At 39.1% G+C, this 14,972-nt stretch overlaps 1 protein-coding gene across 1 annotated transcript; it reads left to right on the top strand.

Annotated features, from left to right (window-relative positions):
• The first annotated feature begins 2,307 nt into the window (after positions 1-2,307).
• On the top strand, positions 2,308-14,602 carry arsj (arylsulfatase family, member J). The gene is made up of 2 exons (XM_048186449.1): positions 2,308-3,043; positions 12,571-14,602. The coding sequence occupies exons 1-2, from the start codon at positions 2,715-2,717 to the stop codon at positions 13,946-13,948; spliced, it is 1,707 nt and encodes a 568-aa protein (XP_048042406.1). The 5' UTR covers positions 2,308-2,714; the 3' UTR covers positions 13,949-14,602.
• The last annotated feature ends 370 nt before the right edge of the window (positions 14,603-14,972 follow it).

Below are 14,972 nucleotides of genomic sequence, written 5' to 3'. Positions count from 1 at the left end.
TGTTGTGCATATCTTGCGAAACAGCTGTTGGATGACACGTTAGATAGACTGTGTACATTTGCAAGTGAAGGCCTTAACTAGACATGAATCTCTCTGAGAGAGTGTGTGTGAAGGGATAAATGCACAGGCCTCCTGACCGCTACACACACCACATACCTCTGGAATCCCATCGGACACAAGCCTGTCAGTGTTTCAGGGTTCAGCGACTGTGAGAAATGCACAGTTAAAGAATCTAAATGCAGTCAAAAGCCAACGCAAACATGCAAATACGACTGTGTCATCTTTCTACACCATATAATAAAATATGAACGTCATTCTCCGTTAACAGACTGTATTCTGTAACTATATTTGGCACATATGGACGTTTGTTTACATATCACAGAAGATGAGCTCCATCTGCTGAGTTTCTTTCTCATCCTTACTAATGTCTTAGAAAGTTTTTCCTTGCCATATAGGATATTAGGATATTTCTCTGTAAAAATTCTTTGGAATAATATGTACTGTGACAAGTAAGTGTGGTTTTGGGTGAGCTATCTTTAAGGTGTGCCTTCATTCTTAGTGGTTCTTTACTGTGAAGAAAATGGAAAGAATGCTTCTGTCTGAAACACTTTTCCTTTGTTAAAGATAAGATCATCTCTTTCCTGCTCTGACTTGTTGCAGTGCAGAAAAAAAATGATTATAGTTCTGATAATCTTATCTTAGATCACACTGAAGTTTTGCCAAAGACTGGAATTGGGTGTCATCTCCCGTTATTCACTTGGATATGGGCATATTCCATGCAGATGTGCACTTTTAGCCCTTCCTGCATAAGCCTAATCATTGGTATCCATCTATTTTTGACATACTCTATGCACTTGCGCTTCTTCCGACAAATGGATATGGATCTTTGACACGTTCAGTGACAGACTCATGCTGTTATGTCTGGCAGGAGTAATAACACAAAATGAACTGCATGCCTGACTTCAGTAAAATATGATAACAAAAAGGTCTTTTTTAGGGTCCGTTGTGTCCAGACATGTTGAACACAGCACGTCTAATACAGGTAAGCAAATGTCAAAGAATCCACGAGTGTTTACTGTCCAAGGGTTAGTATTGCTCAGCTTAGTGAGTCGAACAAACCGCTGCTTTTGAGGATCCTGAGCAAAGACTTTAGAAAGATGGTGCACTCATAATGAGAGAAAGTGCAATGCACAATATGGTGGAATAAGCCCCGCCTTCTAAATAAATGAGCCAACTGCTGATTGGTAAAGTCATCACGTCACTGAAACCGCATGCATTGGCTGCTCCAGCCTGAAAAATGCAATGTTTTGTCATGATTTGTCATGATGTCTAGAGAAGTGGGATCTTTTGACTTGAACCTGCAAGAAAATGTCAACAACGAGCCTATTTTACATAAAAAGCAAGCTATTTTTTGTGTAAAATAGCACATGCTGAAGTGCCGCACATGTTTAGACGCTGTATCTAAACCAGAGAATGAAAGTATGCTGCACGAAGCATCTTATTTTACTGCATGGACGTGTGGTTTAGTACAATAAGCCCATTGATATTCCTCCTTTTCTTTCAAAGCAAGCCAAGCTGAATCATATTCCTTCCTGAGAACACATTAACTTTCATGAGTGAATTCTTTTCATTGTTCTTTTACGTGTGTGGAAATTATAACATCTGACTGTACTTGACAGAAAGGAATCGTGAAATGCAGGAATTACCCTACATATAACTTAATATCAAGGGGGAAATTAAATTAAATTTAGGCTGGTATATCAATATTGCATCACAATACTTTATTCATTCAGTGTTATCTTTCTTTGATTGGACAGAAATTAGAAAATAGAATCGCTGCCGGGCTTAAGTTTTATACTAAAACTAGTATAAAGTTTCCCTGTTTTGGGGGAAAAGTACAGCTAAAAGAAATAATGCATCACATACAAGGGGTTACTAAACCACAATCTCAGATCTCTTGCGTCTACTGGAGGCAGTCCATACAGCTGCTTTGGGAAGTCCCATTCATTTAGTGAATCGATTCGTTTAAATGAACTCGTTAAAAGCGATTCACTTATTCGTTTGCAATTCTTTGACACTTAAAACATTTACACTGGCTATTTAATCTGTTCTTTTTTCCTTTTTTTTGTCAAAAAACTTTTATTTATATTCTGTTTAAGATTATTTTACATAGTTTTTATTTATAAGCGTTTACTTGTACTGTTAATATAGCCTACATTTTTACACTAAAATTCACATTGTTTTGTATGAACACTTCTGTTACATTTGACCTTTCCAAATCCTAAAAAAATCGGTCTCAAATTCAGTCTTATCGCTAACGAGCCAGTGATTTGCGAATCGACTCAACGAAATCATTACAAATGAGTCGACTCAAAAGAATGATTCATTCGCGAATCGGACATCACTGTGTGGCACTGAAGAAGTAACTCAAGCGAAAGATGAGACGGCTAAGATCTCAGACGGGTCGACAGCGTCTCGATGCTTAGAAATTATGCTTTTCGAGCCGAGTTTACATATTCGGGTTTTTGGAAAATTGATTCAATTGTCATACACGGTCGGACAAACCGCGATCCTAATTTCCAAGCGCGTCTGTTATCCCTGAAACCCCTCTCGTATCATGACATGCAGCGGTGTTATTTTGCGCTGTGAAAAGAGTAAAACAGTGCTATCATCTGTTCTGGTTTTCATTTTAACTAGTTTACAAATAGGGACGGATGGTTTTAGGTGCAATGCACGGACGAATGGGAAGAAGTACGTTTCTTCTGACGCTTTTGACTACTTTTAGCGGCTTTGTCAACTCCACATATGGAACATGGAAGAGCAGTTTTCATTCGAATCGTGTGAACAACATGGAAAAGCCTCCCTCTCAGCCTCACATCATCTTTATCATGGTTGATGACCAAGGATTTCGAGACGTGGGATATCACGGGTCCGAAATAAAGACTCCAACGCTGGACAGACTCGCTGCTGCGGGAGTTAAACTGGAGAATTACTATGTTCAGCCTCTGTGCAGCCCGTCCAGGAGCCAGCTGATGACCGGCAGGTGGGATATGTGCAGCACTGATCTGTTAAAACTAATTTTCTGTATGCATGCATGGGATATCCAGATAGGGCAAGTAAAGAAGCTTCATTGAATTAAAAAAAAAAAGTAATTGCGACTTTTTATTTCGCAATTCTGACAATTTTTTTTTCTTAGAATTCCGTGATATAAACTTGCAATTGCGCGTTATATAGTCAGAATTGTGAGAAAAAGTCGTAATTGCAACTTATATAGTCAGAATTGCGCGATAAAGTCATAATTGCTAGTCAAAGTCATAATTGCACAATAGAGTCGTAATTTGCGAGTTATATAGTCAGAATTGCTAGAAAAAGTTGCAATTGCGAGTTATATACTAAGAATTGCGAGATATAAAGTCAGGATTGCGAGTTATAAAGTCAGGATTGCGAAATATAAAGTCGGGATTGTGAGATATAAAGTCAGAATTGCGAGATATAAAATCAGGATTGCGAGATATAAAGTCAGAATTGCGAGATATAAACTCAGTTGTGAGATATAAAGTCAGGATTGCGAGATATAAAGTCAGAATTGTGAGATATAAAGTCAGGATTGCGAGATATAAAGTCAGGATTGCGAGATATAAAGTCAGAATTGCATGATATTAAGTCGAAATTGCAAGATATTAAGTCAGGATTGCGAGATATAAAGTCAGAATTGCGAGATATAAAGTCAGAATTGTGAGTTATAAAGTCAGAATTGCGAGATATAAACTCAGTTGTGAGATATAAAGTCAGAATTGCGAGATATTAAGTCAGGATTGCGAGATATAAAGTCAGGATTGCGAGATATAAAGTCAGAATTGTGAGATATAAAGTCAGAATTGCGTGATATAAAGTCAGAATTGCGAGATATAAAGTCAGAATTGCATGATATTAAGTCGAAATTGCGAGATATTAAGTCAGGATTGCGAGATATAAAGTCAGGATTGCGAGATATAAAGTCAGAATTGCGAGATATAAAGTCAGGATTGCGAGATATAAAGTCAGGATTGCGAGATATAAAGTAAGAATTGCGAGATATAAAGTCAGAATTGCGAGATATAAAGTCAGAATTGCGAGATATAAAGTTAGGATTGTGAGATATAAAGTCTGAATTGCGAGATATAAAGTCAGGATTGTGAGATATAAAGTCAGAATTGCGAGTTATAAAGTCAGAATTGCGAGATATAAAGTCAGGATTGCGAGATATAAAGTCAGAATTGCGAGATATAAAGTCAGGATTGCGAGATATAAAGTAAGAATTGCGAGATATAAAGTCAGAATTGCGAGATATAAAGTCAGAATTGCGAGATATAAAGTTAGGATTGCGAGATATAAAGTCAGAATTGCGAGATATAAAGTCAGGATTGCGAGATATAAAGTCAGGATTGCGAGATATAAAGTCAGGATTGCGAGATATAAAGTCAGAATTGCGAGATATAAAGTCAGAATTGCGAGATATAAAGTCAGGATTGCGAGATATAAAGTCTGAATTGCGAGATATAAAGTCAGAATTGCGAGATATAAAGTCAGAATTGCGAGATATAAAGTCAGGATTGCATGATATAAAGTCAGAATTGCGAGATATAAAGTCAGGATTGCGAGATATAAAGTCAGGATTGCGAGAAATAAAGTCAGGATTGCGAGTTATAAAGTCAGAATTGCGAGTTATAAAGTCAGGATTGCGAGATATAAAGTCAGGATTGCATGATATAAAGTCAGAATTGCGAGATATAAAGTCAGGATTGCGAGATATAAAGTCAGGATTGCGAGTTATAAAGTCAGAATTGCGAGTTATAAAGTCAGGATTGCATGATATAAAGTCAGAATTGCGAGATATAAAGTCAGGATTGCGAGATATAAAGTCAGGATTGCATGATATAAAGTCAGAATTGCGAGATATAAAGTCAGGATTGCGAGATATAAAGTCAGGATTGCGAGATATAAAGTCAGGATTGCGAGTTATAAAGTCAGGATTGCGAGTTATAAAGTCAGGATTGCGAGATATAAAGTCAGGATTGCATGATATAAAGTCAGAATTGCGAGATATAAAGTCAGGATTGCGAGATATAAAGTCAGGATTGCGAGTTATAAAGTCAGAATTGCGAGTTATAAAGTCAGGATTGCGAGATATAAAGTCAGGATTGCATGATATAAAGTCAGGATTGCAAGATATAAAGTCAGGATTGCGAGATATAAAGTCAGGATTGCGAGATATAAAGTCAGGATTGCGAGATATAAAGTCAGGATTGCCTTTTTTTTTTAGTTTAGTGGCGGAAACAAGCTTCCATAGCCAAGAGTAAAGTTAAGTTAGCTTTATTTCTTTATTCAATACAGATTGTTTCAAAGCAGCTTTACTGTGATAAACAGGAATAATTATTCAAGGATTCAAGCAAGATCGTGTTTTTGTATGCATGTTCTCCACCACAATAGTGTTGAATGCCTGACTCCAGTGTTCCCATAGTAAAACATCTGGTCCACGCCTCAGGAAACAGGAAAGTTGCTATAGGAATCTCTTTTGGCAATTTTCTTTGGAAGTAGTGAATGAATCAACCCCACCCTACAGTCATTTACAGTGAATGCGCTGAACAGAATGACTCTGGCTCTCTGTGATGGGGATTTATTGGGGTAATATATCTCAGATCACTTCACAGTGACTGTGTGGTCGAGTCAGAAACAGAGATTAACATCACGCATATCATTACTCTTAGAAGAGATAACAAATGTTTTAAAATTGTTTCTGGTAATTGAACATCTCAGGACAACTTTAGTGGGGTTTCAAAGCAAATCAGGACTTTCTGTTATCAGTTTCACACCAAGACCTTTAGAGAGATATAATAAGTGAACGGGAAAGAAAATAAATATTTCTATGAAATATCAAACATTTAACCCAACCACTGGGTCAAAACAATCCAGTCTTTTGGATATGTCCACTTTCAACCCAACTTGCATTTTTAGAGTGCTCATTGTATATAATGGGAAAACCCATTTTTGTCCATGTTTGCGCACATATTATGTAAAGCAAAATAGTATAACAAATCATTGTCTAATATCTTCCATACCATAGTTGAGAATCTCTGTGCAAAGTTTGGTTCAGGTGGAAGTTTTCTGAATCTGGATTTCCATTAAACACCTACAGTATTAAATGCAGACACTAGTATGGATACTAAATGTAAAATATAAACATTTTCTAAACATCTTTTTCCAGCTTTATTCTCATATGTGTTTTACAGAGGACAAGTTATAGAAAACAAAAGGAACCTAAAAATTGACTGGTATATTGAATATAAAAAAAACCCATTGTTTTGGTTGTAGAACATTTGTTTTCCCAAAAATGAAATGTACAGAACTTTTTTCCTCTGGGTCTCAGGAGGATAACAGCAGTAGATAAATCCATCCTCAGCCATATTCTGGATTCTCAGAGGTTGACTTCTTCAGATCTCATTTTTCTTGAGTGCACTGCTTTAGTAAGTCACAGTTCGAGCTGTTCAAGTTGATTTAACTTTATGGAGAAGCTTTAAGATAAACCCTAACCCAGAGAATTATGTCCTCTGGTCCATTTATCAGCTTCCAGCTGTTTTAAAGGGGTCATATCACGCATTGGGGTGGATCAGTGGTCAGTGCTGTCGCCTCACAGCGAGAAGATCCCTGGTTCGAGTCCCGGCTCAGCCGGAGGCCTTTCTGTTTGGAGTTTGCACATTCTCACTGTGTCTGTGTGGGTTTCCCTCACAATCCAGAAATGGAAATGGTACTTAAAAATGAAAAGACTTGTTTCCACCAAAGTTACCCGGAACAATTTGTCCTGGGAACTTTTTTCCTAGGATTCCCCCACCACAGACCTGTTGCTGTCTGTTTTTCCATCGCAGTCTAAAGTACAGTGAAGATGACTATGCACGACTTTCCAGTTCCCGCTGGATTTCGTCCTCCACATATAAGCTTAATAAAGCCTGAACCTCGTCGTCAGTCCATCGGTCGTATTTTTTAAACTCTGCATTGTTGATTTGAATAGCAAGCAAGTCTTACTGCACACACCGCAACAGACTTTTAAAAATGGTGGTTGAAATAAAATGCTGCATGGAGTCAATCAATCAAAATGCTGTGTGAACTCAACAAATCAGCATGTTCAGTGCCCAAGTCCCACCTCTGAAAGTTCCTGAACTTTGAAAAAGTACTACCTCACTAGCAGGGACTTTTTGAAAGGGGAATTTTTACCCAGAACTTCATTTTGACCCTGGTCCCTGTGGTTGAAACGCACAGAGTACCAACCCAAAGTTTTCCCCTAGTTCCTGGGGAAAGTTTCTGCTGTGGAAACGCTGCTAAACACATCCTGCTTATCAGCCTTATAACAGCTGTTATCTCAAAAGATCAATGAAAATGACAATTTCTCATGATATAACCCTTCTAATATTTGTTGATTAATATATTTTATTGAATAAGCACTGCAAATGGAAATGTTTCAGCTGCTTTTAGTAGTTAAACTATCTTGAATTGTCACTCTTCAGCCTGTGAGTTGCTCAATCCTGAAAGTGCTCTTCAACAAAAAAAGGTCTTCACTAAAAAGATTACATTACAGAAAAAGAGGCTGAGTTGCTTATCTTGGCATCCACCGTCCCTTAAAGCTACAACAGCCGTCTAAAATATGCTAAATGTAATTGAAAGGGACAGGCGTTGGTCATGTTTTTGTTGTAAACGTTTCGCTTCTCTGATGGGTGCCTGAATCTGATGCCTTTAGATATGAAAGTCCAAAAACATCACATCTGCCCATATAAGCAGTACGTTCAGTTCTTCTTTTTAGCTTTTACCCTTTAAGGTATTTAGTACCATCTGATAAAAAGATGTTTCTGGCCACATATGTGTGGGACAGTCCGGCTGTAGCCGAAAAACCTGCCAAGCAAAGCAAATCAGATAATCGCTAATTAAATTTTGGTTGTCATCAAGCTGCCATTACGATGAATAGAACTGTGCTCTTTGGTTCCTTATCTTTGTACCTTATTCGACACACCAAATTCAGTTCAAAATGATGATGAATTACTGAGAAAATCAGGTGGTTTAGATAAGGAAGGTATTTCAAAATGTGCAGTTCTGTGGCGCTCCAGAACCAGGATTGGCAAACACTGTCATAATGAGCAAGCCTAAACTGGGGTTGACTGGGGCTGAATGGCAAAAATTGTCAATATTACAAAAAAGCATAATAAAAGTACCACATACCTTGTGCACTATGTTAATTTATTCAAGTCTTCTAAAGCCATTCAAAAGCTTCAATGCCGGGTTCAGACTACACAATATTTTTTGGTCCATTACAATAGTCAGATTATGCGATTTTGACTCCTAAATTCTTGTGGTGTCGCGGACAAGAAACATGTCAGACTATACGTTGCTTCCCGAACCAATCATTGCTTGCCGACATGCGTGATGTCATCGAGAAGGTGGAACTAGCGACTTCCGTAAACAAGAGTGTAAACAAACAATGTCTACCAAAGCGGCGTGTTTTGTACTGGCTGTCTAGACAAGCCCCGCAAAAACAAAGAAATCCCGTCAGCGGACACGTTCCTGGATTGCATGAAGAGGACAGTATGGGCTGTCAATCCTCCAAAGAGAACTTGAGGTAAAATATTGTTTATCTTCTGTGCTCCTATTGGTCAACCCATCGGAGAGGACCACAAAAAATTAAACATGTTAGTCTTTCAGTCAAGACTTCATGAAGCGTCACTGACCCGGTATTCGTTGTCTTCTACTATGACACACAATATGAGATAAAAATAAAGCTCTAGCGTAAGTTCTGCCGGGAAGATTCAAATGTTACGTCACTTATTAGTTCAGATCTCTCCAATTGTTATCTAACACTTGGAGTATAAAAGATCGGCACTTACACATGTCTGAGTTCGCAGATGCTGACGCCAACCTTCACGCCCCTGTCCATAACTCCCGGGGGGGCGGCTACGCCCCTGCTTTCATCTTCAGGCAGGAGATGCAAAGTCTGCAACCCTCAGGATGTGAGCTACGGACGGTGCCTATGCCAAAGAACTTTATCTTACAATATTTTGCTTGCTGATTCGTGATAAATATCTTTGTTTCGTTATCTTGCCTCCCGAGTCTTTCTGGTAAACCATTTATTCTTGCATCCCGACGGCAATTGTCGTTTATGAATCACCACAACACCAGATCGTGCCAAGATCATGTAGTCTGAACCTGGCATAAGTTCACAAAACATTCTCAAGTTCAACTCACTGACTCAATCATCCAGTTTCAGCATGAAAGAAAGAACATCGAAATGTGTTTGGTAGAATCTGAGAATGATTAAAAATGAGAGAATTGTCACTTTTGGGTGAACCAATGCTTTAAAGATGAATTTGAAGAAATCTAAGAGGATGTTGAATCATAGGATGAGTCTCCTGCTCAAAAGGGCCTTGAGATGGTTAGTTACTGGGTTACTGTAAAGAGAAAGGGTGTAATGAATGGCTGGTCTAGTGGGAACGAGGGAACGTGTTTTAATGCTCTGTGGTCTGAATTTGATTAGCTGTAGAGTTCCACTTATTGAAAGCAGATGTGGGAGGGATGTTGGAGCAAGCAGCAGAACATGGGTCAGCAAGTCTTCCAGCAGAGGCTGGTTAGGGATTCGTATTTCCTGGTGGCTTTGGTGATCATAAAACATGTCTTGTGGGACATTTGGGTTGTGTTAAGAAGAGTTTTAAGTTTAATATTGGTTATAAGCTACAGTATTTGGAAATAAGTTACAGAATGAAGCTGTAGTTGAAACTGTGGTGCAGGGGAAGCGGGTTTGAATTTGGCGTAATGCCATGTCTCGATCTCATCCCCGTCTTCACTTGACCTTCCATATAAAAGCATTACAAGCATACTCATGGACACCTCTTGTTTCAATCTGAATGAATTTTTTGTGTCATAAATGACTGTTGAAGAAAAAATGAAGGTTTTTGCTAAAGTTAAAACCAAGAAGGTTCATTTCTGCAACTTTTCTTGGCACCCCAAAATAGTAAAACCACTAAAACAAGGCATTTTTCAGAATGTTCATGCTGCTCTATTACAACACGACTTGGCACACAAAATCGTGTCATGGCAGGTTTAATGTCAGCGATGCCAAACATCATTCATTCTTTTGTTTCATTATTGATCATCGTCACGCATTTTAATATTTGAAATTCGAGAGTCATAGTTGAGGACAAGATTAAGCCAATTCCTTACAAAAAGCTATTGAATAAATTCCGAAAACTTGGAAAATAGTGAACAAGTCGTATGGACTACTTTTATCTCACATATCATTTGTGTTGTTTTGGTTCTTTGAGTTTAGTTTCCTTACTTATTTAGTTGTCATTGTCATTCATTGGATAATTGATAATGATTGCTTTCTCCCTCATTCAATCTGTGTATATGATCATATTTTACCATTACCATTGCTATAACTACAACCTAATATCTTCCATTGTGGGTGGGATATTAATTCACTGGACTCATGAAGTCAAAGTTGAGTGTTTTCTTCATGGACAGCACATATGTCTATCGGATCAACTGAGTGTATATTGAGCCAAATCCATTTTATTTTTCTGACATTGATTAGATTTGAGCTGTTATCTGAAGCTCTCATTTGATTTGGATGGGCAGTTTTAGGGTGTGTTCAGACTTGTAGTTCCGTTCTCTTGGTTCTTTTGGTCTGGACCAGGGGTCAGCAACCCAAAATGTTCAAAGAGCCATATTGGACCAAAAAAACAAAAAAACACATCTGTCTGGAGCCGCAAAAAATTAAAAGCCTTATAGCCTTATATGAAGGCAACACAGGCTGTAAGTGTATATTAGCTATATTAGCCTACTATCAAAATGACTAAATAGGGTACAAATACATAATGAGGTATTCCCGAGGTATATATTTAAACACTGCCGAAAGCTACAGAAAAAAGAAGCAAATGGATCTGTGCAATTCACAGAAACAGTTGGACTCCAGGCAGAAACATGGATTTGAAATTATCATTTTGTGTCAAATTGTTGGATTTTGAGGTAAAATCATTCCATATATATTGTATTGTTATATATTATGTTGACAAATCATCAATTAAATATTTCCATCTTATATTCTGCATAATTGTGTGTTTTAAAATAAACACTGACAAAAACTATACTATAAAACTATATATGTTTTAGAGCTGGACAATATGACGATATAACATTGATATAAGTGATTACACGGATTTAAACCTACCTATATTGTAGTTATATAAAATATTCACAGGCAAATTTACTTTATGTATTTCCCCGGCGTCGAAATCAGGCACATATAAATGTCAGGAAACACGACTCCTGGTTGCATGTCAATATCCATGGTTTTAGGTTTATTTGACAAGTTGTAAGAAACACTTTCGAGCCCAACCTTTAGTGTAATCGTCTGTTTTACTCGCGTTTTCACAGTTTCCTCTATTAAATCCAGTCATGCAGCAGGTTTTCATACATTTTTGAAAAAGCTCCAGGAAGCCACTAGGGGAGCGCTAAAGAGCCGCATGCGGCTCTAGAGCCGCAGGTTGCCGACCTCCGGTCTGGACCAAAAAAGAAAATTATACATTTCCAGTCCTGGTTCACTTAGTATTGACATTTTTATCATTTTAACACGAACCTAAGGATACAAAACAAAAGGCCACAGACAGCTTTTATGTTTTATATTTTGCAAAAGAACTCAACAAACATCCAAAACAATGCTGTGGACTAAATGCGCTCGTTGTATGTGTGAAAATTAAAAAAGAAAAAGGAATCAAAACAGAGGCCATTTCTGACACAAATGAAGATCTGCTGCAAGGAGATGGTGGTTTCAACGCCTGTACCGAACTGTAATGGTCAAAATAGGTGTCAAACTCATTATAGGTTGAGGGCCGAATTACCCTTTTTAAACCTTAGTGCGCTGACAATGAGCCTACATTAGTATTAACTATAATGTAACCATGTTCCCTGAAAAGGCGGGAACGAAATGCTGAGCTGAGCGCTATAGGAACACCTTTGTGTGTGACCGGCCGTGAAGCATGTGTGCAAACGCCAATGAAATCGGCCTTGAGCTTGAACCTCTGACGGTGACGTCATTGAAATGGGCGCTCGCAAATATATGTGCAACAGCTGCGTCTTTCAGGTATCACTTTGTCTGAAGAGACATCTAGACACATACAGATTAGCATGAACATCCAAACTATAAAATCTTATGAATGTATGTGGAGAGGACCAGCCTTGACACCCCTGCCCTATGACAAGAAGAACTAGGTATCCTTGAGATATGTCAAACCGCACCAGAGTTTGTTTGGAAGTGGACTGAGACCCCCTGAGAAGATAGGTCTCGGTCCACTTGTTGGATGCGGACCAAGGTTCACACTTATTCAAATGAACTGTACTAACAGAGCAACTGCACCAGAGTACGTTTTAATCAAGCCAGACGTGCCAAGTGTGAACACGCCCTTAGAGTAAAACATCTCAAATGAGGACCAAATGTCTGTTTCATTCAGTGCTTATCATTTGCTGTTACTAATTTTGTATATTTCTGTGTCCTAGATATCAAATCCACACCGGCCTCCAGCATTCCATCATCCGACCCACTCAGCCAAACTGCCTCCCTCTGGAGAACATCACCCTCCCTCAGAAACTGAAGAATGCTGGGTACTCTACTCATATGGTGGGAAAGTGGCACCTGGGGTTCTATAAGCGAGGCTGTATGCCTACACAGCGTGGCTTTGACACCTTCTTTGGCTCTTTGTTGGGTAGTGGCGACTACTACAGCCATTACAAATGCGACAGCCCAGGAATGTGTGGGTACGATCTTCACGAGGGGGAAGAAGCAGCCTGGGAGCAGGACCATGGCATCTATTCCACCATTATGTATACTCAAAAGGCTGTGAACATCCTGGCATCTCACAATCCTAATCGGCCAATCTTCCTCTACTTGGCCTACCAGGCTGTACACTCGCCCTTGCAGGTTCCTGCTCGCTACCTCGAACGTTACAAGTCCATCCCAAACTTGCATCGTCGTAAGTACGCTGCAATGGTCAGCTGCTTGGATGAGGCCGTACGCAATATAACTCTAGCTCTCAAGCAGTATGGATATTATGACAACATGGTTATGGTGTACTCCTCAGACAATGGAGGCCAACCAATGGCAGGAGGCAGCAACTGGCCACTTAGAGGCAGTAAAGGAAGTTACTGGGAGGGAGGAATACGGGCGGTAGGGTTCGTACATAGCCCTTTACTGGTCAAAAAGGGCACTAGAAGCAGGGCTCTGATCCATATTACTGACTGGTACCCAACACTGGTGATGCTCGGTGAAGGTACGCTCGATGAGAACCAGAGTCTTGATGGTTATGATGTCTGGGAAGCCATCAGTGAGGGACGTCCTTCACCCCGACTGGATATTCTCCACAACATAGACCCCATCTACGCCAAAGCCAAGAATGGCTCCTGGAAAGCAGGCTATGGAATCTGGAACACGGCCATCCAGGCAGCACTCCGTGTAGGAGACTGGAAGCTTCTGACTGGTGTGCCAGGATATAGTGACTGGATTCCACCACAGACTTTCTCCACCCTGCTGTTGGCCAATCGTTGGCACAATGAGCGTGTGAGCTGGGATCGAGGCAAGTCTATATGGCTCTTCAACATTACAGCTGATCCATATGAACGAGTGGACCTTTCCCGACGATACCCACATGTGGTGAAGAAGATGCTGTTCAGGCTTCTACGGTACAACAAGACAGCTGTGCCATGCCGCTACCCTCCCAAAGATTATCGCTCCAATCCTCAGTATAACGGGGGAGTCTGGGGGCCCTGGTACACAGATGATGATGAAGATGAGGATGATAACCTTCTCTCATATGATTTAGAACAGATGAAGAGTTGGAAGAAAGGAAAACGGAGAGGGAAATTCAAAAGAAAGACCTGAGGTCTATAGAATTGTTGGCTCCCATTTTGACATTCTTGGTACCTTTATGAACTCAGGGATGTAGTCTTTAAGTAATTTTGAGTATAGGTTTATAGATTTACCTCCAATTTCATGATCAAATGTCATTTTTTTCGTATTTTAAATATTTTCTATCCCAGTTGAATGTGCAGATAACTATAGAGTGTAAACACTGTGGGGCTTTCAAAGCATTGCTCTTCTTTGAAAAGTCTGAAATGTCTACTTTTGGCTCAAGCAGATTTGGGTCAGGACAACCGGCAGCAGACGGGAACATTGGAAGAAAAGCATTGATTTTGCAACTCCGTTTGGTGCCGCTAAAGGCACAAAAACAATGACTTTAATGACAAGAAATGCATGCTGAGGAAGGAAACCACTTCAACTACTACTACAAGTCCTAGAGCTTGAATTTAAAAAAAAAAAAGTTTTGGGGTTGCATAAGAAAGTTAAATGAAATTGGTGCTATATTCTTGGCAAACATTTGAAATGAGAGAACACACATGAAATTGCGAACCTCAGAAAAAGTAACATTAAAGGGTTATTTCACCCATAAATTAAAATTCTCTCATTAATTACTCAGCCTCATGTCATTCCAAACCCGTAAGTCTTTCGTTCATCTTCAGAACACAAATGAAGATATTTTTAATCAAATCTGAGAGATTTCTGTCGTTTCATTGCAACTACCACTTTCAAGCCCCAGAAAGGTAGTAAAGACATCATTAAAGGGTTAGTTCACCCAAAAACGAGTCATATACCTTTCGGATTTCATCAAAAATATCTTAATTTGTGTTCTGAAGATGAATGAAGGTCTTATGGGTGTGGAACGGCATGAGGGTGAGTAATTAATGAGAGAATTTTTGGGTGAACGAACCTTTTAAGAAGCATTTAGAGAAGTATTTTTTAATCACTGTTGTGATCGCATTCGTTAAAATGTCATTGTTTTTGTCTGTTGTCTTGCCTGGTCTGGCACCAGTAAACTTGAATGTAAGATCAATACATACTCCTTGGT

The sequence above is a fragment of the Megalobrama amblycephala genome, linkage group LG3, assembly GCF_018812025.1.
Source record: "Megalobrama amblycephala isolate DHTTF-2021 linkage group LG3, ASM1881202v1, whole genome shotgun sequence".
Taxonomy (NCBI): Eukaryota; Metazoa; Chordata; class Actinopteri; order Cypriniformes; family Xenocyprididae; genus Megalobrama; species Megalobrama amblycephala.
Note: the sequence above shows the minus strand (reverse complement) of the source record. Positions and strands in the feature narration are given on the sequence as shown.

What these genes read in the sequence shown, in the direction of transcription:
- arsj (XM_048186449.1), top strand. Translation starts at nt 2,715, where the DNA reads ATGGTTTTAGGTGCAATGCACGGACGAATGGGAAGAAGTACGTTTCTT. An exon ending in AGCCAGCTGATGACCGGCAG is followed by an intron (nt 3,044 to 12,570) that starts GTGGGATATGTG and finishes TCTGTGTCCTAG; the next exon opens with ATATCAAATCCACACCGGCC.